Source organism: Marmota flaviventris, chromosome 5, assembly GCF_047511675.1.
Source record: "Marmota flaviventris isolate mMarFla1 chromosome 5, mMarFla1.hap1, whole genome shotgun sequence".
NCBI classification, from domain to species: Eukaryota; Metazoa; Chordata; class Mammalia; order Rodentia; family Sciuridae; genus Marmota; species Marmota flaviventris.
The window spans coordinates 163,566,539-163,590,262 of NC_092502.1; the positions used below are offsets into that span (position 1 = coordinate 163,566,539).

General features: G+C 61.3%; 1 protein-coding gene across 2 annotated transcripts in view; it reads left to right on the forward strand.

Annotated features, from left to right (window-relative positions):
• The window catches only part of Lpcat1 (lysophosphatidylcholine acyltransferase 1), a 46,498-nt gene that overhangs the window by 17,545 nt on the left and 5,229 nt on the right, over positions 1–23,724 (forward strand). Inside the window, exons 3-11 of one of the 2 annotated variants that reach the window (XM_034636568.2) lie at positions 3,434–3,648; positions 9,603–9,715; positions 10,724–10,784; positions 14,073–14,131; positions 16,910–16,944; positions 18,062–18,116; positions 19,681–19,787; positions 21,483–21,608; positions 21,996–22,149. In XM_034636568.2, coding sequence (XP_034492459.2) covers positions 3,434–3,648; positions 9,603–9,715; positions 10,724–10,784; positions 14,073–14,131; positions 16,910–16,944; positions 18,062–18,116; positions 19,681–19,787; positions 21,483–21,608; positions 21,996–22,149 — 925 coding nt within the window. The remainder of the gene's footprint in view (positions 1–3,433; positions 3,649–9,602; positions 9,716–10,723; positions 10,785–14,072; positions 14,132–16,909; positions 16,945–18,061; positions 18,117–19,680; positions 19,788–21,482; positions 21,609–21,995; positions 22,150–23,724) is intronic. The other variant, XM_027943936.2, reaches the window with a different exon arrangement.

The following is a 23,724-nucleotide window of genomic DNA, read 5'->3' on the forward strand; positions in this document are numbered from 1 at the left end:
GATCCAGGGTGCTCTCATCCGCACAAGACACGTGTGTGCAGAGTGCTCCCCGGCAGGCGCATGAGACTCCTGTGGTGACGGTTTCCTGAGAGCTTTGGCACCTGGAGGCTGAGGCTCATTCTGTGTGAGTGTGGATTCCGGTCGTGTGCTAGTGTCAAGTGTGTGTGTATGTCGGGGGGGGGGGGGCATGCTTGTGTGTCCTGCACCTGCACGTGCCACACTGTGCCACCGGGACCTCCTGCCCTGCAGCCCTGGGCCTCTGTGCCCAGCACCTGTGGAAGCACTGGGTGTGCTGGGCTCAGCGGGGTGCTCCTGGGAACGAGGAGGGGACAGAGAGGCAGCACTGGCCAAAGCGCCTTCACGGGGCACTGGTGGGATCGGGGAGAGCCGGGACTGAGCCGCAGGGGCAGATGGGCATCGCTGCTGAAGTGCCACTAGGAGGGCGGGGAGTACTTGCAGTGTTCCCTGCCACGCAGTCCTGAGCAGGCCGATGCTGTGGCAGAGGACGTGGCTGAATGAGCTTTGTGTCACTCAGACCCTCCCAAAGTAAAGGGGTCAGTTTTTCAGCAAAAGAATGACAGCGTGGCAAAAGCTCCTGTTTCAAGTCGCTTTAAACCCCACAGTGGTGTAAAAGCTGGGCTCCTTTTGGTGAGACTCGCCATCGGGGACCGACTCCCGACAGCCCCAGGAGGGCCCTGAGCAGGCCGGTGGTGCCGACGGCTGTGTCCTCCCGCTGCTGACCCCTGGCGGTGTGACAGTTCAGAGCAGCCTGTGCCGAGTGCCCTGAGGGGACCCTTCCCTGGTTCTGATGTCCTTGTTGCTCTCCTGGTGATCTCAGCCATTCTGCTTTTGGTGACCGCGGATGACTGATGACTCCCAGCCTCGGCTTCTGTCCAGCCCTGGGCCCTAGGCCTGTTGATTACTGTAGATGACCTCGCTCTCCCTGTGTCCAGAAAGGAGCTTCCCGGCCCCCAAACTGTTCTGGCCTCCGCCTCCCATTTCCGTCAGTGGAGGCTCCAGCACTGGGTGGCCAGGGTCACAGTACCCTCCCCGTACTCCTGCACCCACCCCCGGGTACGCCCTGACTCCTCGCCTGTGAGACACCTGGGCCTGCAGTACCTCCAGCCGCTCCAGGGACCCAGAACCGGGCGAGCCTGAGCACAGTGCTCCTCTGTTCCCAGCCTGCAGCCGCGGCCCTGGGCCTGTTGCCCAGAGTGAGGGGCCTCCCCGCACCCACGGAGCCTCTCCCGTTCCCTCCCTTCACCCAAACGCGCATCTCCCCCAGGACCTTGCAGGGACTGCGCATCACCCTGAAGGTCCTGGCACCCCGCTCTTGCCCAGGCCTGGTGCCCCGGGAGTCTGAGTGTCCCTTCCAGGGGTGTCTGCTCTGGGGTGCACTGGCTGGTCCAGTGGCGGGGCAGCGGGCTGCATGTCCAGAGGCCTCGTGCTCTGCTCTGCTCCCATCCTGTATAGGGGTGGAGAAGTGGAGGACCCTTTCCCAGCTGGGCGTGCCCCCTCTCACCCCGAGGTCCCTCAGGTCACACTGTCCCCGGCCCTGCGGCTGGGCTGCGCTGCGGGCCCCTCTCCCAGCTGGGCGCCTGCCTTGTCTCCTTCCATCTGCCTGCTGCAGGGGGAGGACTGAGGCCTCGGGAGTCGGGGAGTCCAGCCCTGGTCACTCCACCTGGCAGGCCCTGGCCTTGGGACGGCCATCATCCTGCTCTCCCCCCAGGCCGCACCTGGTCTCTGCCCCTGTGTTTTGTGGAAGGTCCCCTGGGGACCTGCAGGAGGGACTTGGACCAAGCTCACCCGTGCCCTTGCTGACCCAGAACAGACTCCGGCTGTGGGCCGTAGTTCTCTGTCCTCGCCACACACACCTGTGGCCGGAAGGTGTGTTTCCTCTCTGGGAGGGCACGTCTGTCCTGGGTGACTGGGGACTGCGGCTCCGAGGTGCCATTCTCCTCACGCAGCTCCATCCAGCCTCTTCCTTCTCCCTGCACTTTCGGGGAGATTTTCTTCCCCGTTCCCAGCCCTGCTAGGGAACTGTCTCCTCCCTGAGCAGACTCCCCGGCCCAGAGCTCCCTGTCCCCGCCTCTGGGACACCTCTGACCCCAGTGGCAGGGTGTCCCTGCACTCTTCTGAGGCCTGGGGGTCTCTCTCCTGGGGTCTGCCTCCAGGGCTTCTGCACACGGTAGCTCCGGATTCTCGGATGTCCCTGTGAGGAGTGTGAGCCTTTGTGGACGGCCTGGGACACTCGATGGCTGCCCACCGTGGGGTGGGGTGCTGGCCAGCTCCCCAGCCGGAGCAGAGCTCTGCTGAGACCACCACCCACACCAGCAGTCGGCTTCCCAGGCGCGTCTTTGGCCAGGTCCCCGAGGAAGAGCTGCCAACCTTGACTCTCTTCCCCACCCCACCCCCGGCACTGGGCGCAGTGTTGCCTACCCCTGGACCTGAGGCCTGGCCAGTGTCCCTCACGGCAGGACCCACATTGGATACTGCTCGCCCAGCTCCCTGCCCCTCCTCCCCCAGGACTGGCTCCTGGTCCCCTGGTCCCTTGCAGCCTCCTGCGGCCGCATTCTCCTCCTGAGCACCAGTGGGTGCCCCAGGGATTGTGTGTGTGGTTATTGGGAAATTAGCACCTACAGAAAGGCCCTTGGAGACACTCCGCTGAAGTTGAGAAGGGACCTGTGTGAAGATACCCAGCCCTAGGAGTAGAGCATCCAAGTTGGGTCCCCCGAGTCTCCGTGTGTAGCCCCAGTGTTGTTTACCCGCAGGTTGGCAGAGGTCTTCCAGGTGGCTGCCCTAGGGGCTTGTGCCCTTCAGCCATTGGCCACCACTCAGGTGTGCTGGGGCTCACCTAGGAATGCTCCCGGAGGGTTCTGGCCCCTCGGGGAAGTCACCAGGAAGGTTTCAGGCTCTCATTTTCTGTGCAGCCATCTCACCCCCTCTGGCCGGCACTGAGGGCTGGGCCAGCGGAGCCCAGTTCCTTCTGAGGGAGCCCTGGACCCAGGGTGCACAGGCCGCGGCTCTCTGGGTGCCTCACTGTTGAGCTCAGCAGGGTGGCTGGTGGTGAACGGGTAACGGCTCCGCCGCGCACAGCGGCAGGACCAGAAAGGACGTTGCCACACCGCTCCCAGCCCTGGTGGCCATGTTCTCGTGTGCTAGGTGTCCCCGTGGATTCTCCCCCTGGGCATGACAGAGGCCATCAGATGGGTCGCTGAGCCTGGGGCATAAGGTCTTTCATCCCAACGCACGTGGTGGACGGGACGGAGCCTTTGGTTGTCGTGAATGAGTGAGGGGGTGGGAGGAAGTCCCTCGGGCTGGGGACCGGCACACACCCCCTCAGGAAGCTGCTGCTGGCCCGGTGGCCTCAGCCCAGGCGCGGTGCCTTTCCTGTGGTCCCCGAGCCTCGTGTGATCCGACGCCTCTCTTGCAGGGCCGTGGACCTGCTGCTCAAGGCCATCATGCGCACCATGTGGTTCGCTGGCGGCTTCCACCACGTGGTCGTGAAGGGGCAGCGGGCGCTGCCCACCGAGGCCACCATCCTGACGCTGGCACCGCATTCGTCCTACTTTGATGCCATCCCTGTCACCATGACCATGTCCTCCATCGTGATGAAGGCGGAGAGCAGAGACATCCCAATCTGGGGAAGTAAGTGCACTCCTGCTGGGGGCGGGCACGAGCCCTTGACCCTGCCCAGGAGAGAGCCCGACCCAGGAGTGAGGCCTCCTGTATGAGTCAGCCCCGACCTGGGGGTGGCCCTTCCTCCTATTGAGTGAGTGGAGTCCCTCCTCCTATCAAGTGAGTCCCCCTAGGAGTGAGTCCCTCCTCCTATCAAGTGAGTCCCCTCGTGTATGAGTGAGTCCCCCCAGCAGAGTGTGTGAGGCCCCAGGAGTGCAGGAGCCTCCTCCCTGGGCCCTGGGGAGTGCCCACTCCTGCCCTGCATCCCCCACCGCAGGTCCTCCCTTCACCTCTTTCCCTTGCTGTGGATTCCTCCAGGGCTGTGAGGTTTCATGTGATGAAGGCCCGAGTGCCCTCCATCGCAGTCCCTGCAGAGATGCACACCTACCTGCATCCTTCAGTAGGTAGAAGTTACTGTCTCAAGTAAGCAATAGGCGTCTGAGCCCTGTGGCACCCTGAGCTCCAGTGTCCTCGGGCTACTGAGCCAACCTCCAAAGCCAGGTGGCTTGACACAACAAATTCCTTTCTGTCACCTTCTGGGGGCTGGGAGTCCCATTGCGTGTGGCCTGCTGTGCTCCATGTGGCCTGCTGTGCTCCATGAGGCAGGCCGTGCTCCATGTGGCCTGCTGTGCCCCACGTGGCCTGCTGTGCTCCATGAGGCAGGCCGTGCTCCATGTGGCCTGCTGTGCTCCATGTGGCCTGCTGTGCTCCATGAGGCAGGCTGTGCTCCATGAGGCCTGCTGTGCCCCACGTGGCCTGCTGTGCTCCATGTGGCAGGCTGTGCTCCATGTGGCCTGCTGTGCTCCATGAGGCAGGCCGTGCCCCACGTGGCCTGCTGTGCTCCATGTGGCCTGCTGTGCTCCATGTGGCAGGCCGTGCTCCATGTGGCCTGCTGTGCTCCATGTGGCAGGCCGTGCTCCATGTGGCCTGCTGTGCTCCATGAGGCAGGCTGTGCTCCATGTGGCCTGCTGTGCCCCACGTGGCCTGCTGTGCTCCATGTGGCAGGCCGTGCTCCATGTGGCCTGCTGTGCTCCATGTGGCAGGCTGTGCCCCACGTGGCCTGCTGTGCTCCATGAGGCCTGCTGTGCTCCATGAGGCCTGCTGTGCTCCATGAGGCCTGCCGTGCTCCATGTGGCCTGCTGTGCTCCATGTGGCAGGCCGTGCTCCATGTGGCCTGCTGTGCTCCATGTGGCAGGCTGTGCCCCACGTGGCCTGCTGTGCCCCACGTGGCCTGCTGTGCTCCATGAGGCAGGCTGTGCTCCATGTGGCAGGCCGTGCTCCATGTGGCCTGCTGTGCTCCATGAGGCAGGCCGCGAGGCTCCAGGGGAGGCCCTCCTGTTCTTCCAGCCTCCTGGGCTTGTGGCCACGTTCCTCGAGCCTGGGTGCCTGAGGTCCCATGGCTTCTCTCCTGTCCCTGTTCTGCGTCTCCTGTAAGGACACGGTTGCTGGATGACCCAGGGTGATCTTGAGATCCTTAACTTGATATCTGCTAAGGCCTTCCTTCCATAGAACGCTGGGGTTCTGGGGTGGGACCTGGACACGTCTTCAGGGGTCCCGTGCAAGTTGGGAGACCTCTGTGGCGTCAAGCTATGCAGGCACCAGGACCCATCTGGTCCCCCAGCCCTGGTCTCCATGTCCCCCAGTCACCAGCCCAGCTTCTCTCCTGCCCCTGGGAGGCCACATCTGTGTCCCATCATTGGGAAGCTCCTTGATGCTTCACCGACGGGGGGACGTTGCTTCTGAAGTGGAGTGGGCCTGAATGGCCATCAGAGACCACAGAAGGCCACAGGCGGGGTGCTGACCCTGCAGGAGGGCAGGAGGCTGAGGACCCAGCAGGCAGGAGGGCACTGGGCTCCCAGGGCAGCTGCTCGTGTGCCTCAGAGCAGGTGCCAGAGGTTTCCAGGCTTGAGGGGAAGAGTTTGGGCAGGGTGCTGGCCAGGGTGGTAGCTCACCTCTGGGAGGACCCACGTCAGGGTGAATGGACCCTTGAGTGCACAGCGCCAGGCAGACGACAGTGCAGGGGAGCGTCTTCCTCTGCAGCCAGCCCAGCTGGTCTCCTGGGCTGGGAGTGCTGTGTCACCGTCACCAGTGGCTTCTCATGGGGCAGTTGGGTAGCCTGAGTTGCTGTGACTCCAGTGTGTGGGTTCCCAGGGCATCTGGTGGCAGGGAGGCAGAGATGGGAGTCCTGCACCCATGTTTCTGAGCTGTGCTTGGAGCCAGGCCCCCTCCCTGGACCTGGACCGCAGGGACTCTGCTCCGGCAGAGTGGGACAGGGCAGGAGGCAGGACCTGGATGTCACCTCCACCCAGCCCTCGCTGTTCTGTGGGTCGTCACTGACGGGGTGGGTGCTCTTCATCTGCCCCCTGGAGGTGCTGCTGAGCAGCTGGGCAGGCCCCAGGGGGACGCGCCACCACTGCTGGCCTCCCTGCTGGCCTCCGTCAGCCGCCTTTGCTGAGAGGCAGACGCTCTTCCCCTCCAGAGGAAGTCCAGGCCGGCGACAGCAAGGCCCCACGCGTCCAGGATGCAAAGCCCTGGTCGCTCTCCAGACCCTCAGCTCTCGGGGTGTCTTGGCCTGCACCCCCTGCTCCCCCCTGAAAGGGCCAGCCAGACCCCGGCTTCTCCAGGGAAAAGGCATTTTCTGTGTGGAGGCTGGGGGGACCGAGGACAAACCCCTCCACCATGAGCTGCGACTCAGTCTGTCTCCGGAGCCCGGGGGCCGGCTGCTGTGGGGTCCGTCTGCAGCGCGTCCTGAGCAGGACAGGAGGCTTCCACCTGTCCCTCGACTTGGCCTCACCTCGCTGTTCAGACAGCTGGGCTAGCAGAGGGGCCAGCAGGGAGGTGGACTGCGCGAGGCCGTGCCCCCGTGGAGTCACAGGTCGTACAGAAAAGATCGGCGAACCAAGGACTTGGATCACAAAGCAAAACCAGGAAGGCACCCAGCCAGCAGGGGCCGCTGCTCAGTGAGCCCGGGAGGGCCGTTCGAGAGGCCTGAGGCCGTGGGCCCTGCAGGTTAGACCAGCCCTGAGCCTGGCTCGGCAGTAAAGGACGACACCGAGTACCTGGAAGTCCGCTGAGGCCCTGGAGTTTCCAGAAGGCCAGGTGGAGAGTGTGGCACCTCGCTAACGTGCAGGTCACTCGACTCGAAGGGTCTCCGCGGGCCCTCAGGGTGTGGGCAGGTGGTGCCTGGCAGGGAACCTGCAGGCTCTGTCGGGTCTGCAGGGTGGGTTTGCTCTGTCTCTTCCTGTCAGGCTTCAGGCCGGGGAGGTGGCATTTCCAGGGGGAGGCTGGGTCCAGGGGACATCATCACGCCAGTGTTCACTCACACCTGGGCTTTGAGCACATGGCGGGGGGCCTGCCCTCCACACCCCAGGTGCGGGCTGTGGAGAGTGCGCGTCACCTGAGCTGCTGGTGCTGTGTGGTCAGTCCCGGCTCCACGCGCCCCTGCCGCGGTCAGGAGGAGCCATCTTCACTGTGTCCACTGTGTGCAGGTCCCTCCTATAGCCTGTGCCTTTATCCATCATTTCGTGGACAATGCAGAGACCAAAAAGTGGAAGATAGTGACAGATGACTATTAAAAGTGTTGAGGACCCAGGCCTGGTAGCCCCCTACTCAGGAGGCTCAGGCAGGAGCATCTCTCAGCCAAGAGTTCAAGGCCAGCCTAGGTAGCACCGCCAGACTGTGTCCAGAGCAAACAGAGATGTTAATTAGAATTGAAATGTGGCCCAGCCACACTCCGCCCCCTGCTGGCTCAGAGGGTACAGGTGGCAGGAGGGCACTGTCCCTAGACGCAGCTGAGGGCTCTTCCTACAGTGCAGGAACTCAGGGAGCCAGCGTGGCTCTAGTTCCTCCTGGACCCTGGGCAGCCCTCGACTGTTAAAGAGCTGACTACTATTCTGAGCTGGCACTTTGGACCCCCCAGTCCCAGCGAGAGCCACCAACCAGGGTCCTAGCTGTTTCCTCAGTGTCCCCTGCACAACCTAGGGGCCATCCAGTCGAGCGTGCCGTCATGACCCTGTCTGGGCGTGGGCAGGAGAGGGCCTTGCTCAGGCAGGCACAGCCCTTCTAGCTGTGCTTATTCCTCCTGCCCTGGGGAGCGTGGTGGGGGACGTCCGCCCAGTGACCGCTCTGAACTCAGCCCCAGGTGTGGCTCACCATCCGTTTCCTCCCTTCGAGAGCACCGCTCCTCCCTGCGCCTCCTGGCACTGGGCTGAGAGCTGGGGATTCCCCTGGGGGTGGCTTTCCTTGGCACTGGAGACAGAAAGGAAAATTCCAGAACCTCAGCTGCACCCTCAGGACTAGGGAGATGCTGTGTCCAGAGCCCTGGCATGCCTCGGGGCCATCACAGGGTTCCTTGGGAGACGGGGGACAAAGCCGACTCCCTCCTTCGCCTCACATGGCCCTGGGCAGGGTCACTCCCCTTCATTCCCGTGGGAGCTCAGAATGAGTGGTTCCAGGACGTCAGCTTAGCCAGTGACTCAAGATGCGGGAAAATACAACCACTGAGACCACCTGTGTCTCCGGCTTCGTAAGCGTCCAGGGGCCCAGCTGGTAACTGCCAGCGCCGTGGAATCTCTTCTTCAGTAAACTTTTTCCTTGCTCTTGGAAGACCTCCAAGAAAGAAGGTCACACAATACCGTGCCTGACAAGTCCCAAGAGTGCTGAGCCAGGGGCCTGAGGCCACACCTGGGCCCAGCTGGGCTGAGGCCACTCGTGCCCACGGGGCCAAGGGACGAGGTAGCCCACAGGCTGGGAGACCAGGTGGCCCACGGGAGCGGGAAATGAAGCAGCCCACAGGCTGGGGACGAGGTGGCCCATAGGCTGGGGACAGGGTGGCCCACGGGAGCAGGAGATGAAGCAGCCCACAGCTAAGGACAAGGTGGCCCACAGGCTGGGGACAGGGTGGCCCACGGGAGCAGGAAGTGAAGCAGCCCGCAGGCCTGGGGACGAGGTGGCCCATGAGCCCGCAGGGCAGGAAGCAGCCAGGAGACCCACCTGGGGACGGCCATTTCTGTGCCCCTCTAAGAGCTCTGGCAGGAGAGTGGTGCTCGTGTGGCCCCGCCACCGTCACCTGAGCACAGTTCTGCCCGCAGCAGGTCTCATGCCCTGACCTGCCACACGTGGTGCAGGCCCCGTGGTGCAGTGGTCAGACCAGGGCTGTGTGCATTTCTGGGGCTGCCATGGCAGGTGCCACAGTGGGAATTCGTCCCCTCGCCACTCTGGAAGCCAGATGCCCCCGGTGCTCGCAGCCGCAGACCTGCTGGGGCTGCCGCAGTCCCAGACGCTCCTTGGCCTGCGGCTACATCGCCCAAGTCTGCCCCCTCTCCAGTGGCTCCTCCCCGTCCCTATTTTCCTATGAGGACACCAGTCCTTGTATTAGGACCTCATAGCCCAGGGTGACCTCAGGGTGACCCGGTCACGCAGGGTCACTTTCACGGGTATTTTGAGTTAGGGTTCAGCTGGTCTTCTAGGGGACAGAGTTCAGCACACAACGGGGGCTGGGGTCCAAGCCATGTGTGCGGGAGCCCTGGAGCCTCCTCCTCTGCTAATAGGGTGGCCAGACTTCTGTTCCTCCCTGCCCCCCCGTCACTGGTCACTGTCCCGGGGACTCCCGCTCTCGTCCCTCCTCCCCGTCACTGGTCACTGTCCCGGGGACTCCCCATCTCGTCCCTGCCCCCCGTCACTGGTCGCTGTCCCGGGGACTCCCGCTCTCGTCCCTGCCCCCCGTCCTGGGTCTCAGGAACCCTGGTGTTTGCAGCCCCATAGGCTGCGGGCTTCCTGCCATTGGGTAAGTTTGGGGGAGGCTTGGTGTCTCCTGATGGCTCACTGCCAGGCCCTGGACAGCCTGTGGGTGTCAGGGTGCCACAGGCCTGCCCCAGTCCCTCTGTGTCCACACCACTCACTGAGGCCGTGGCCGGCTCTTCCAGCTCTGATCAGGTACATCCGGCCCGTGTTCGTGTCTCGGTCAGACCAGGACTCTCGCAGGAAGACGGTGGAAGAGATCCGGAGGCGGGCACAGTCGGCTGGCAAGTGGCCACAGGTAATGCCACCTGCCTGGGCCTTGATGGGTCTTCCAGGGCATGTGAGCAAGGGCACTCTTCCTGGGTGCTGGGCTCTGCTCTGTTTGTCTTGGTAAGTGTGTGAACCCAGGAGTGTGCTCAGCGTGGCTCGGGGTGCTGTTGGTTTTGGTGCCTGGGGTTTAAAATCAGAGGAAATGCAAAAACGGTTCAGCATCGGACCTCAGATGGGGCCGTGCAGCTCCTCTCTGCCTTCCCAGCCCGAGTGTGGCAACTGACTTCCACCCCTGGCCTGAGCTGTCCCTCCTGCGTGTCCCCTGTGGGCAGCAGCGTGGCCTGTTCACTGAGAGGCTTTGGGGCTGCCCGGGCTCTGATTTTTGCTTTTCATTGGGGCCAGTGTTAGGGGCTGGACTTCCCAGGCCCCCAGCTTCTGGTTGCTGGCCCAGGGCGGCCCGCTGGGGTCTCAAGACTTCCAGGGTGCCCCAGCCACCGCCCCCCTGTACGGCCTCTCCCCCTCCCCACGAGCTTGCCGGCTGCCCTCCTGCGCTTGCTGGGGCCAGGCCTGAGGGCAGCCGAGGCCGTGCTTTCCAACAGGTCGGGAGTCTCCGTGAGTCGGTAGGAGTGACTCACATGCAGCGTCCACGGCCGTCACTGTTGGTTCTGAGGGCCTCTCCCACTGGCCCTCCAGCCGCGGTACTCCCCCGCTGTCTGCCTCTGTTCCCGTCGGCACGTTTCCTTTGCGAGAACCACCGCAGCCTTCCGTGGGGGGTTGTATGAACTGCTCCTGGGGTGGCCCCTCAGTGACCCCAGCTCCAGGAGCGTGTGGGAAGACGCAGGCTCCTGCCTACTTACATCTTCAAAACCAGGAGGCTGGAGTCCTGTGCGCGTCCCGTGCCCCGAGCTTCCAGCCAAAAGTGGTGAAAGAGTCTAAACTGTCAGTAGCAGAGACAATATGCCGGAAAAATTGGCACCTGTGTTCTCTGAGTGATCCTGTGTGGTCTAATGCTGGCTTTTTTTTTTTCTATTTCAAGATAATGATTTTTCCAGAAGGAACGTGTACAAATAGGACCTGCTTGATTACCTTCAAACCTGGTATGTTGTTTCCTTATCTATTTATTTTTCTCCTCTGGGAGGGGAAAATATTAAAATGATATTTTTAAGTAATGTCATATGTTGATAATAAAAATCTCTGCTATTCTCATATATGCTGGGGTTCTCAGAAATATTCCTGAGTCACAAGATAATTTTAATGCACCATTTTTAAAAAGAGAAAATACAGGGGCGTTGTGGCTCAGCGGTAGAGCGCTCACCTCGCGTGTGCGGGACCCTGGGTTTGATCCTCAGCACCACATAAAAATAAATAAGTGAAATAAAGGTATTGTGTCCAGCTACAAGTAAAAAATAGATATTTTTTTTAAAAAAGAAAATATAATTAAATGAAGAAGAATTTTTAAAAATCACAGAATCCTAGAACTCGGGCCACTAACTCAGGTGTGTGAGGGAGGCTGTGGAAGTCTGGACTCTGACTGAGGTGTGGGGGTTGGCTTTGCTCAGGTCCAAGTTAGCAGGGACCCGGGTCAGTGGGGCCTCCTCGCCTCCCCGGCTGGCTCAGCCTCCACTTGTACCAGCGATGCCTTCCCACCTGCCGTTTGCTCTTCTTGGAAACCCAGGGGCAGAGACCTGCGCTGCCCTCGAAGCCCAGCTGGACTGCACCCTTCTCACCAGAGGGGGGCACCAGCTGCACAGGCGCCCGGCCTCCTGTGGCGCTGCCCTGGCTGTGGCCTTCTTGCAGCAGAGGGTGGGCAGAGTCCTCGGTGATGCTGGCGAACTTGTGTGGAGCTCTGCACAGCCCCGGGTGCTCCTTAGTGGGTGCATTTGGAGGCGGGTGGTTCTTGTGACCTGCGTTGACCCTGGTGTGTGGACAGGTCCCAGGCTGCTCTGGGCCTTGGGGGGCCGCCCTGCCTGAGGCTCAGCAGCTTGACTCCGTCTGCGCTCCCAGAGTCCTCCATCTGCCGGTGCTGCCCGTGGTCCCCGTGCCTGGCTGCAGCTCCTCATGGCCGACTCTGAGCGCAGAGAGCAGGGGACAGCTTCCATGGGCAGCGGCGGGGTAGGCAGTGGAAAGCCCGTGCTCTGAGCTGCCCTGATCTAGAGCAGGCACAGTGGGGTGGGGAGTGCTCATCTAGTGACCAGGAGCAGGAGGGCCCCAGCCCACGCAGGGGTCTGTGGGACCCCACACTCAGAAACCCTAGCCCTAGGTGTGGCCCGTGACCCCAGCTGGGCATCCCCAGGGCCATTTAATGGGAACCTTGGTAATTTGAGACTGGGGTGCATCCCCAAAGCCACCACAGACAGACGGACCTGGAAGTGAGTTTGGGGTCTGCATCCACACAGAGCGTGTGCACGGGGCAGCCCCACTGCCAGCCCCTTCCTCGGGCACCATGGCCAGGGGAACACTGTCTGAGAGGAGTGTCCCTCCTCAGAGCAGCCACCGGCTTCTCTTCAAGGGCAGCTGGGCTTCATGTGCCAAAAAAGGAGGACTGTAGACCCAGGGAGAGCCAAGGCCCTGAGCAGGTGGACAGCATCACAGAAGGTCAAGGGGGGGTTGGGTGCCGCAAGCCGTGCAGTGGGCACCAGCCGAGCACTTGTGAGGGTCTCGGTGAAGATAACATGGTGGGCAGAGTCTGGGGACAGGCAGGCTCTGCTGTGTCCCCAGGGCTCACAGCCCAGGACGGTGCCTGAGTAGCCAGGGCGGGTCATCATCTGGACTGCAGCTCCGTGAGGAGCCTGGGTCAGGACCTGCTGCCACCGTGCCCTGGGCCCTCAGTGCCACAGCATCCAGCTGCTGGCCCCCAGAGCCTCAGGATGAAGGTGGCTGGAGACTGGTCCTAGCTTCTCCAGGTGGTGGGCCACCACGGAAGGGTCGGTCCTCCTTGTGGGAGCAGCCGTGTGGTTTCTCTGACCTGCCAGGGCTCAGCCAGGCAGACACGGGGCCCCAGTCAGTGTGAGCGCTTGTGGGACCCCAGGGGCCTGCAGGCCCTGAAACCTGGGAGGAGCCGCCACCCCTGCTGGAGTCCGCCTCAGGGCTCAGGACGGGCAGCAGCAGCGTGGCTCTGCGAGCTGTGCCGGCCCCGGGGTCTGTTTCTCCCCACAACTCCCACCCTCACCTGACACGCATGTTCAAATGCACACGTTTTGCCTGAGTTCCAAAATGGACATGTGAAATTTGAAACAAAGCTTTTTCCCTTTGATTATCACTGAGTTACATTGGTGGTAACATTACACATGGTCACGACGGTCAGCTGGGCCAGGACAGCAAATGCCACGCCCCATGCTCAGTCCCAAGAGGTAGGACTGCTTTCACCAGCGAGCGCTTCCGAGGATCTGGCCTCCTCTGCCAGGTGCCGGTGCTGGGTTGGAGCCCAGGTCCATGTGGCCCTCTCCTGGTGCAGGGCCGCCCCTCCAGCAGGCACACAGAAATGGCAGAGGAGCTGTTTCTGTCTGCTGCTGAGCCCACAGGAGAAGAGGCGCCTGCCATGCCAGACGCCAGGTGAGCCCAGTGGTCAGGCCAGGGACGGAGGCGAAGGCCAGACGCCGACTGCAGGTGGATGTCCTGCACAAGGCAGGACCTTAGCAGCCTGGGCCATCAGCTCGGACACAGCCCTGACTCTGGTCGGCCACCAGGGACAGAGAACTGGCCTCAGAGACAGTGTTCCCGCAACCCCATGTGTAGGCAGCTGTGCAGAAGCCCGAGCCCAGAGCAGCCCCAAATCCCTTTACTGATGAACGGGAGGGCCCTTGGGGGCAGGAGGCACTTCCACAGTGTCCTCCTGCGACGTCCATCTGTGCCTTTTATCCGGGCTCTCCTGACGGCTGGGTGTTTGTTGTTGACATTGTTTTTTTGTTTTCTTATAAAGCTTTAAACAGAAATTAAGACAGAAATAGAGCCTCACAAGGCCATTTGTGGAGCTTTGCTGTCCACTGGAGGACACTGCACAGTGTGTGTGGGAACTGAGCAGGGCAGGTGACTGACGTCCACTGGCCTTCCTAGGCCCCGCTGCCCTCCTCCAGGCCCTCGGGCTGACCTGCCCACACAACCAGGCAGTGCCAAGGCCCTGCCCTGCAGGACGGAAGGCTGGCCTCCAGGACACTTCCAGTCTACACACTTCCAGGAAGGGACTGGCCAGGGGCTGGGGGTGATGACCAGACATGCATCGCGGGTCTGCCTCTTGTGCTCCTCCATGCCAAGACCCCTGGGTCTTTGGGGCAGCGCCCACCTGTGGAAGTGGTCCTGCTCTGGAGTCCACTGGAAGGCCTGGTGGAAGGCTGGTTTTGGGCCAGGCCCGCCGCCTGGCAGTGAGATGGTTGTCCTCTCTTTGGCAGGTGCATTCATCCCTGGTGTCCCTGTTCAGCCTGTGGTGCTGCGATACCCGAACAAACTGGTAAGTTGTGTTTCCTGGAGCTGGTGTTGCACACTGTGCAGGACAAGGCTGCAGTGTCCAGGTGTACCTGCCTTGCCCTCTCTCTGCACCTTCTGTCCACCCAGCCTGGTGGACGGAGTTCAGCAAACGCCACTGCATGGTCACAGCCCAGAGGGCACGACAGGTCACACAGGATTTCCAGATAGGAGCCTGTCTGCAGGTGCACTGCAGATAAACCTGAGTTCTGAAATGTCCCTGGTGTTGGAGCATCAAGTCCTGCTCTCGCAGGTCATGAAGCAGGCCTCTTCCCCCCACGGCCCACCCTGACACTTTGGTGAGAGGCTCTCTATGCTTGTCTCACACTCACACAGTTTTTAAATTAGGAACATCTCAATTCTGGAAGGCTAGGGGCTCGGGGAAAGGGACTGGGTGGCTTTACAGAGGCACAGCTTTGCCGTGCCTCTGTTCCCTGCGGAAGTATCCCTTGTTTAAGAAAACACAAGAGGCCAGGCGTGGTGGCGCACGCCTATAATCCCAGCATCTCAGAAGGCTGAGGCAGGGGGCTCATGAGTTCAAAGCCAGCCTCAGCAAAAGCAGGCGCTAGCAACTCAGTGAGACCCTGTCTCTAAATAAAATACAAAATAGAGCTGGGGATGTGGCTCAGTGGTCAAGTGCTCCTGAATTCAATTCCCAGTATCCACACACAAAAAAGAAAACACTCCAGACTTCTGGAGTGCCCTTGGGGACCGCACTGGGGCAGAGAGCCCGGGTGGACCAGTTCCAGCCCAGCTGCACCCTCCCCCAGCTCCTGATGTCCTGCAGATGCTACCCCAGGGCCAGCTGCACCTTCTGCCTCAGGACAAGTGTCCTCGGGCCTCCCTCGTGGTTGGAGCCCCAGGCCTGGGCTCAGTATGGGGGGCACCTGGTGTCTCTGGATGGAGAAACCTCCCTAGAGGTGGGCTCGCAGCCTGCAGGGCTCTTCCTGCAGATATTCTATGACAGCAGAGCAGTGCTCATAGAAAGAAAAGGCTGTGGCCCCCGGCTCGATGGGCCAGTGCAGCAGGAATGCAGGCCACCTGTGGGCACGGGGGTGCAGCCACGGACAGGGCCAGTGCAGACCCAGAAGCCACAAAGCTGACTCTGGTCCTTCCTCACGGGTGTCTCTACCCACAGCTCTGCTAGTGACACACCCTGGTGTGCAGGCCCAGGTCTCCCGGGTGAGCCTGCCTTGGTGTGGCTGCCACACAGCTCTCACTTGCATCTGTGCCCTGTCCCCGCAGCAGCTCAGCTGCAGGAGACCCCGTGACGACACGTCCATGCTCAGACCTGCGAGGAGGATCGGGGGAGGGGGAGGGGGAAGGGGTGAGTAGAAGCCAGTGTCATTCCTGGAGCTCCCCAGGCAGGTGACTGGCACATGCCCACGGGGCAGCCAGGTCTCAAGTTGGCCACAGTCAGAACAGAGGTTGGTGTTGTCCCTCCCCAGCAAGGGGCTGACCCAGGGAGCACATCTGTGCTGGAGAGTCATGGTGTGGACCCTGAGGGTGCAGGTGGGTGCCACATGGGAATAGGCTACTGACTGCTTCCCGCAGCCAGGTGTGGGCAGGACCTGTGCAGGCAGGACCAGGACCAGTGTGGACAGGACCAGATACAGGCAGGACCTGGTACAGTGGAGTCAGGTACAGTCAGGACCAATATAGACAGGACCTGGTACAGTCAGGGCCAATGTGGTACAGTCAGGGCCAATGTAGACAGGACCTGGTACAGACAGATCCAATGTAGACAGGACCTGGTACAGTCAGGACCAATGTAGACAGGACCTGGTACAGTCAGGACCAATGTAGACAGGACCTGGTACAGGCAGGGCCAATGTAGACAGGACCTGGTACAGTCAGGGCCAATGTAGACAGGACCTGGTACAGGCAGGGCCAATGTAGACAGGACCTGGTACAGTCAGGGCCAATGTAGACAGGACCTGGTACAGTCAGGGCCAATGTAGACAGGACCTGGTACAGGCAGGACCAATGTAGACAGGACCTGGTACAGGCAGGACCAATGTAGACAGGACCTGGTACAGTCAGGACCAATGTAGACAGGACCTGGTACAGTCAGGACCAATGTAGACAGGACCTGGTACAGGCAGGACCAATGTAGACAGGACCTGGTACAGGCAGGGCCAGTGTAGGCAGGACCTGGTACAGGAAGGGCCAATGTAGACAGGACCTGGTACAGTCAGGACCAATATAGACAGGACCTGGTACAGTCAGGGCCAATGTAGACAGGACCTGGTACAGTCAGGGCCAATGTAGACAGGACCTGGTACAGGCAGGGCCAATGTAGACAGGACCTGGTACAGGCAGAACCAATGTAGACAGGACCTGGTACAGGCAGGGCCAATATAGACAGGACCTGGTATAGGCAGGGCCAGTGTAGACAGGACCAGGTGTGGGCAGGACCTGTTTCAGGCGGGGCAGGTATGGGCAGCACCGGTGCCTGAGCAAGGGCAGCCTGGAGCCTGTGAATGTGCTGGAGGGCAGCAGCACAGCAGCTCTGTTCTGTGGACTAAGGTCCCTGGATGCACTGGAGGTGGAGAGGCAGGGAAGGGGTCGGCTGGGACTGAGGCAGACCTGGAACCGCAGCCTTGCTGCCAAGAAGAGAGATACGGGTGTTTGCAGGACCTGGGACATTGGGACCCAAGTCCACCCTGGAGGAAGAGACCCTGGGCCTCTGCAGGTCAGGGGGCGGGCAGCCCATGACACCTAGCTCCAGGCCTGATGGATTCTGCTCCTCTCCTGCCCTCAGGACACCATCACATGGACCTGGCGAGGACCCGGAGCGTAAGTCGTCCCCACGTCCTCTTGTTTGTCCTGTCGTTCTGTGGAAACGTGGGCCCTCTGGGGTTCCCTGTGCCTGTGTCACTTTTGCAAATGTGAAAGCTGCCGTTTGGTAGTGGTCAGGTCCAGCCCACTGTGAAAGCCAATGCCCCTGTGAGGCCCCATCCTAGCACTCTGGATTCGGGGACTTAGAGTTCTTCGGCTTCAGCACCCTCAGGAGGTCACCAAGCTCTTCTGTTCCATCCCTAGTCATCAGCTCGGTAGCTACCACCGTCCACCTGGTGGCCAGGTGTTCAGGGTGGGGACTTCTGCTCAGACATGGGGCTGGGTAGTGCTGGATGGCGGAGGCTTTCGGGTTGGCATCCCTGACCCCTGGGACAGTCACACAATGGTTAATAGCCCCACACAGTAAGAAGAGCCACAGTGGGAGCCCAGGATGCCCAGCTCCTCTGGGCCTCCAGGACACTGGTGTGTGAGCTGGTGTTTGGAGGGAGGAGAGGTGGGTGACGAGGCCCTTGAGAGAACAGGGCAGCCCAGGGACTTCAGGGGGAAGCAGGACTGGGCCTAGGCAGGTGACAGGTCAGGTGTCAGCCCTTCTCGGGATGAAGGGTCAGGAAGGGCTCTGTGGGGGCCTGTGTCTCGGGCTTGGGGATGGCATAGTGGAGCAGAAACAGGCCCATGCAGAGAGCTAGGAAGCAGGCTGCAGGGTGGGCCTGGCACTCTGGGGCTCCCCCTTCCAGAGCCACGATGCCAGCTGTACACAGAGGCCTCGGAGCCAGGCTGCAGGGGCAGTGGCAGCACTGGGCTCTGGAGGACATGGCCTGAGGCTGGGTCAGGTGTCCATAGATGAGGTTTCCTGAGCAGGAGGGCAGCTGGAGAGGACAGCATGTGAACAAACCCAAGGCAGGACAAGCATTGGGACACTGAAGACCACTGCATGCTGGAGCTTTGGACTGGGCTCCGAGGCTCTGCGCCCTCCTGAAGGCTGCTCCCTGCCCAGCAGCGCCCTCTGGAGGGGTGAACCGGGAGGCACAACTGCAGACTCCAGCCCTGCAGTCGTTCACGGGAGGAGCCGAGAGCCTTGTTAACCGGTGTCACCGATCTGTTCAATGTTTTAAAGGTTGAAAATCCTGTGGCTCACCCTGTGCCAGTTTCACAACCAAGTGGAAATTGAGGTATGTGTGGTTACAGTGTTACCCAAGGTCATGTTCAGGTCTGTCCAGTGCTTCCCCGGGTCTGTCCAGAGGCACAGAGTGTCAGAACAGGGTTCAGCTTAGAGCTGTGTAGACACAATGTTAAAACTGTTAAACTGAGGGACCTTGATATAATGTTACAAAATGGCTAGGAGTCTACCAGCATTGACCCGCTGTGGAGAGCCAGCACCACAGTGTTACATTCTGGGCTGAAACAGTGTCACTGGATCTCATCCCTTTCTCGGGTTTCCTTAGAGGGGCTTCCTGGTTACTTTGCACCAATAACTTCATGTCTTAAATGATTTGGGACCATTCAGACAGGACTTTTTTAATCAATGAGGAAGCTAATCCTATCAATCTTTTATTATGGTTGTTAGAGCTTAAGTGTGTAGAAAGCTAGCACCTATGCAATAACTTTGCTTTCAATTTTACTGGCACTAATACTGCTGAGTTCATCCTGCTAAATACGTCTGGCCGTCGTCCTGATGGCATTTGGTTAGGGCATGTCTGCCAGGTCCTGACGCCCGTGTATTGGCTAACCCACTTGGCCGTGTTCGTGCACTGTAGGATTTTTCATGAGTGAAGAATAGCTTGAAAGGGACCTAAGGCAACGCGGTGCACAGACTCAAGGATGCGTCCCCCGCACCTTCCACAGACATCACAGGGCAGTGCTAGCTGGACAGCTGACCCAGCCAGGCTGCCCACTTCTCAGGGAGGTCAGCCCCTGTGACTGCAAAGCCCTGAGCCAGCCTGGCAGCCCTGCAGCTGGGGTGCGTATGTGGGCCGCCACTGCTCCAGGAGGCAGCCGGGCCAGGTCCAAAGGCCTGATGCTCCTGGTTCTGAGCAGCTCTGTCAGAGCTGGTGGCTCATTTCGGGAGAAGAGACCTAGTGGCCCCGCAGATGCCTGTCTGTTCATGCGTGGCTTGTGTAAGGGGCTAAGACCATGGCAGTTGACGGGACTTTTAAATAAAGCAGGAGTGGCAGCGTGGAGTTCCACAGGGAGCGCCGACGGGCTCCGGGTGCTCCCGCGTGGAACAGGTTCAAGGCGCCAGGGAGGGTCTTTGCCTCTGTGTGCAGGATGGGAGTTGTCGACATGATCTCAGTCATTTAAATCCCGTGTCTCAGGCACCGTGTGTCCACAGCACGATTTATCTTAATTTCAAAATAGTAAGTGACAGAAAGCTACCAAGAGTTTCTTCCAAATGTGTAGACAAGTGTAGTTTGTCAGACAAAACTGTGACCTTGGGAGGTGGAAATGCAGTGCCTCAAGACCCACCTCTCGTGAGGTCAGAGGTGAGCATGCAGAGGAGCTGGGTGTCCTGCCGGGGTGTGTGTGTATCAAGTGTGTACGTAGTAGGTGTGTGCAGTGTGCACATGTGGGTGTGTGCAGTGTGTGCATGTGCAACGTGCACGGGTGTGGGTATGCGGTGTGCACGGGTGGGTGTGGGTGGGGCACTGCTAACCTGCCTGGGCAGACCTCGCCTGCCGGCCGGCAGTCCTAACAGTGGTGGCTCTGTGCTGTTGGCCTCTTGCGCTGCCCCTGCAGCTGACCTGCCTTCTCTGTGCCCAGTTCCTCCCCGTGTACAACCCTTCTGAGGAGGAGAAAAGGAACCCTGCACTGTACGCCAGCAACGTGCGGAGCGTCATGGCCGAGTGAGTGAGCGCCCCGTCCCTGGCAGGCAACTGTCACCCTGTCACACCGGGAGAGCAGGTGCTGGGCCCTGGCGGGGAGCGCCGGGCCTCCTGCCTCGTGCCGCACTTGTGTCTGGTGGTGTTTCTGCCCGTTCACCATGTAGAAGGTGGTTAACTCTTGCTTCGTTTGCAAGTTCAAAGCTCCCATTGGCACCTGACCCCGTGTTTCTGCTGCAGCCCGACCCAGCCCACAGGAGCACCAGCCCTGGCAGCTCGGGGTCGGAGCCTTGCGCCCAGGCCTCTGAGTTCACCCCCACATAGGCTGCCAGTGTTGTGTCCCCCACAGGCCAAGCATGGTACTTCCCGCTGGCCTCGTAAGACCACAGTCCCCCAGGGGCTCGAGGTGGGCAGGGCGGGCCTGTCCCCACCTGCTCTCACACGGTTCTGTTCCTCTTTGAAGCAGGGCCTGGCCTGCCCTGCCCCTCGTCCGCTCATCGCAGGCCAGTGATGGTGCCCGTGCACCCCCTCTCCCTTCCTCAGGCACCGGCCCTGCTCGCTTCCTGACCCACAGGTCTGGGTGGAGCTCCAGGCACATCTCCTGGTCGGGGCCAGTGCCTCCTGTGGGCTTGGTGAGGGTCCCGCTGGCTCTGGGAAGAGGCCAGGGACCAGGTGCCGCATCTCCTGCCCAGAGCCTCCTGTGCTCTCGCCCTCCTTGCTGCAGGTGCCCACCCCCAGACCTGGCAGGGCTGGCTGGAAGGCCGTCCTCTGCTCCCCACAGGGGAGGTGCCTTTCCCTTTAGTCCCCTGCTGGCCACACAGCTCGGGAAAACAAGCCTGCACTGGCCCTGTGCCCAGCTGAGCCGGACAGGGGCAAGAGCTGTGCACACCTGGGACCCAGGGAGTAGCTGAGACCACATCTGCATCCAGGCCAGGCCCTCCCAGCCCTTCCCAGTTCCTGGGCCCCCGCAAGGGACACAGGTGACAGGAGCCCGCCATGCCATGGCTTTTTGGCCCTGGACGCTGCCTCTGGAGTCAACAGGGTTTGCAGCTGGATACCGAACCCTGAAAGCTGGCGCTGAAGGATTCGTGCCAGCACGGCTGCCTGGGCACCTTGTGCTTCGGGCCCTCCTTTGGTTCTTCGTGTCAGTGTTCTCTGACCCCTGGGCTCCCCAAGGGTCAAGGCCCCAAGGACAGGCGGGTCTTTCCAGACCTAGGGCATGTGCTCTGTGGCCTCTGGTCAGTACCCGTGCGGGAAGCCTGCCTATTGCGGTGCTCACCCTCATTTCAGCCCCCACCGTGATCAACGTTACGTTCTCACTCAGCCTCTAACTTAAAAATGTTTGTCTGAGTACAAATCAGAAGTGGTGGACCTCTGTGGGGCCCGTCACGAGGTGAACCTGCCTGAGGGGCCCCACCAGGGAGTGCGTGCTCTACAGAGCAGCTTCCGTCCTGGGGCCACCAGGGGGGTGGGCATGTGGTCAGTGGGCACCACTGCATGGGCGTCTGATTGGAGCTGCCCCCAGCAACCCGGCCAACCTCTGCACTCTCCCACAAGCTGGGGCTGTGCTTCTGCGCTGTGGACACACATGGCCAGGCGCAGCATATAGGTGCTCCCTTGAGACCGTCCACCCTGGTGCCCTCAGACGCCCCGGCCCCCTTGCCCAGCTGCTGAGGGGGACTGGCCAAAGTGGGGAGGCTGACGGCCCCTTCCTTGCAGGGCCTTGGGCGTCTCCGTGACCGACTACACGTTCGAGGACTGCCAGCTGGCCCTGGCCAAGGGACAGCTCCGCCTGCCCGCTGACACCTGCCTGTTGGAGTTTGCCAGGCTGGTGCGGGGCCTCGGGTGAGTGTCCTGGGACCCCCCAAGCGAGGGTCAGGACCCGGTGTAGCTGAGGCACAGGGCAGATGGCCCAGGAAGTGACGTTTGTACCTGCTCCAAGGTGACTTAAATATCAGCCTCAGTCCACATAGAAGGGCCTTAGAAGCCCTCTGTGGTGGGCATCAGCTGTCCCCCGATGCCATGGGTGTCCAGGGAACGGGCAGAGCGGCCAGCACGTCCCCTGTTGGCCAGAAGCCAGGCAGCCCCGCACCTGCTGGCCCAGGCTCTGCCTCAGCCTGGCAGCCGACGCTGGTCCTGCCGTGTGGGTAGCCTGAGGGTCCTGAGGAGCCTCCGGAGGGGTGGCAAGGCCCCTGGTGGGCTTCTTGAAAGAAACCCCTCTTATTTTTTTAGGCTGAAGCCTGAAAAGCTTGAGAAGGATCTGGATAAATACTTGGAAAGTGCCCAGGTGCAGAGCCAGGAGAGGCTGGGCCTGCCGGCGTTCGCCGCGTTCCTGGGGGTCCCCGTCTCGGACACACTGGAGGAACTCTTCTCGCTCTTTGACGAGGTGCGGCCGCTAGAGAGGGGTCTTGGTGCGACACCGGGCTTTTCAGAATACAAGAGGCCTTTGCTGTGGCTGGAACACACCTGACCCAAGTTTGAGAGCAGAGGAGGAGCCCCGCTGCCCAGGGCCAGTGTCCAGCATGCCCCTTGCCCGGGGCCAGCACCAGCCGGTCCCTCTGTGCTCCTCCGTGTGTGCAGAAGCAGATCATCCGAGCCTTCCCTCCCCAAGACGTGCTGGTGCTGTGGGGTGTCAGTGGGTGTCTGAGAGGCCCACACCACACAGCCAGCCCAGCCCCTCCCACGTCCCGTGCCCTCCTAGGTCACACACTGGCCAAATGAGGGTCCACGGTCACGTCACCGTGGCTCTGAAAGGTGCCTTGCGAGGTCAGGGTGGCAGGCGGGCAGAAGCCGGCTACGCCTGCCCATCATCACAGGGTCGCCAATTGTGCTGTGTCCCGTGTGACCCCACTGCCTGTCCTGCGTGGCACGGCACCTCCTGTGAGCTTGTCTGGCGAGTTCGTGTACATGACGGGCAGCCTCAGTGTGGCTGTGGCAGGATAGGGGAGCCTGTGAGTGCCTGGGACACTTGGGTCCCTGGGTCATGGATGTCACCGTGACCCTGGGTTCACATCCTCCCCAGCCAGAGGCAGTGCTGACACAGCACCGGCCGGTCCTACTGCCTGCACTGCTGGGCCTTGGCTGTCCCTGCTCGGGCCTCTCGGGGTGGGTTCCCAGCTTGTGACAGGGATTCTTGGTCAGCTCTCGTGTCCCCAAGTGACCCATAGCGATGTGTGGGGTGTTGATTTTTATTTTCTGCTCTTTCAAATGCATGGTGGTCATTTGAGGTAAGAGCATGCCCCATTTCACCTGCAGGGCCTTAGACCCAGAGGCCCAGCTGTCCCAGAGCTGGACACATGTAGCCATTGGGTCTAGTGTGGGCCACACCTGCCTGGTGCCCGAGCTGCTTCCAGAGACCAGCACCCTGTACCCCAGGCCTTGAGAGCTGGACCAAGGCCACTGCAAGATGGCCACCACATCCCCTCAGAGGGTGCTCAGGACCTTCGCCTGCCTGACCCTGGGCCTAACGTCTGCAGTGGACCAGGGGCAGCAAGAGTGACAGTCCTGTGCACCCAGCACTCCGCTTCCTGAGCTGACGGGCGTCCTGCTGCATGTGTCCTTCGCCGTGTCCCACTCACCTGTGGTCCCCGCCCGTCCCTGCCTTCCAAGCAGGGATGTGTCCCACCGAGACTTGGAGCAGGTGGCTGAGGGTCTGGGTGGTCAACTCCGCTTGGTTGGACCTGGACCCTGTGTTCCGAATGCTGAGGTCTCTCCACAGCAGGCGGGTGCGCAGAGCACAGCAGGTGTGGCTGCTTGGTCTTCTGACCCGTCTTGGCAGGCAGCAGGCCTTTCTTGCCTGCTCTCCTTCCTGGAGAAGCTGCGCCCGTGGCCTGCAGCCCTGAGAGTCGACCATGTGTACAGGCACGCACAGCAGCTCCCACGCAGAGCCAGCTGCCCGGCAGGTCCTTCCGGAAACCCTCTGCCAGCACACCAGCCTGCAGGACACCTGGTCCACCTGCCT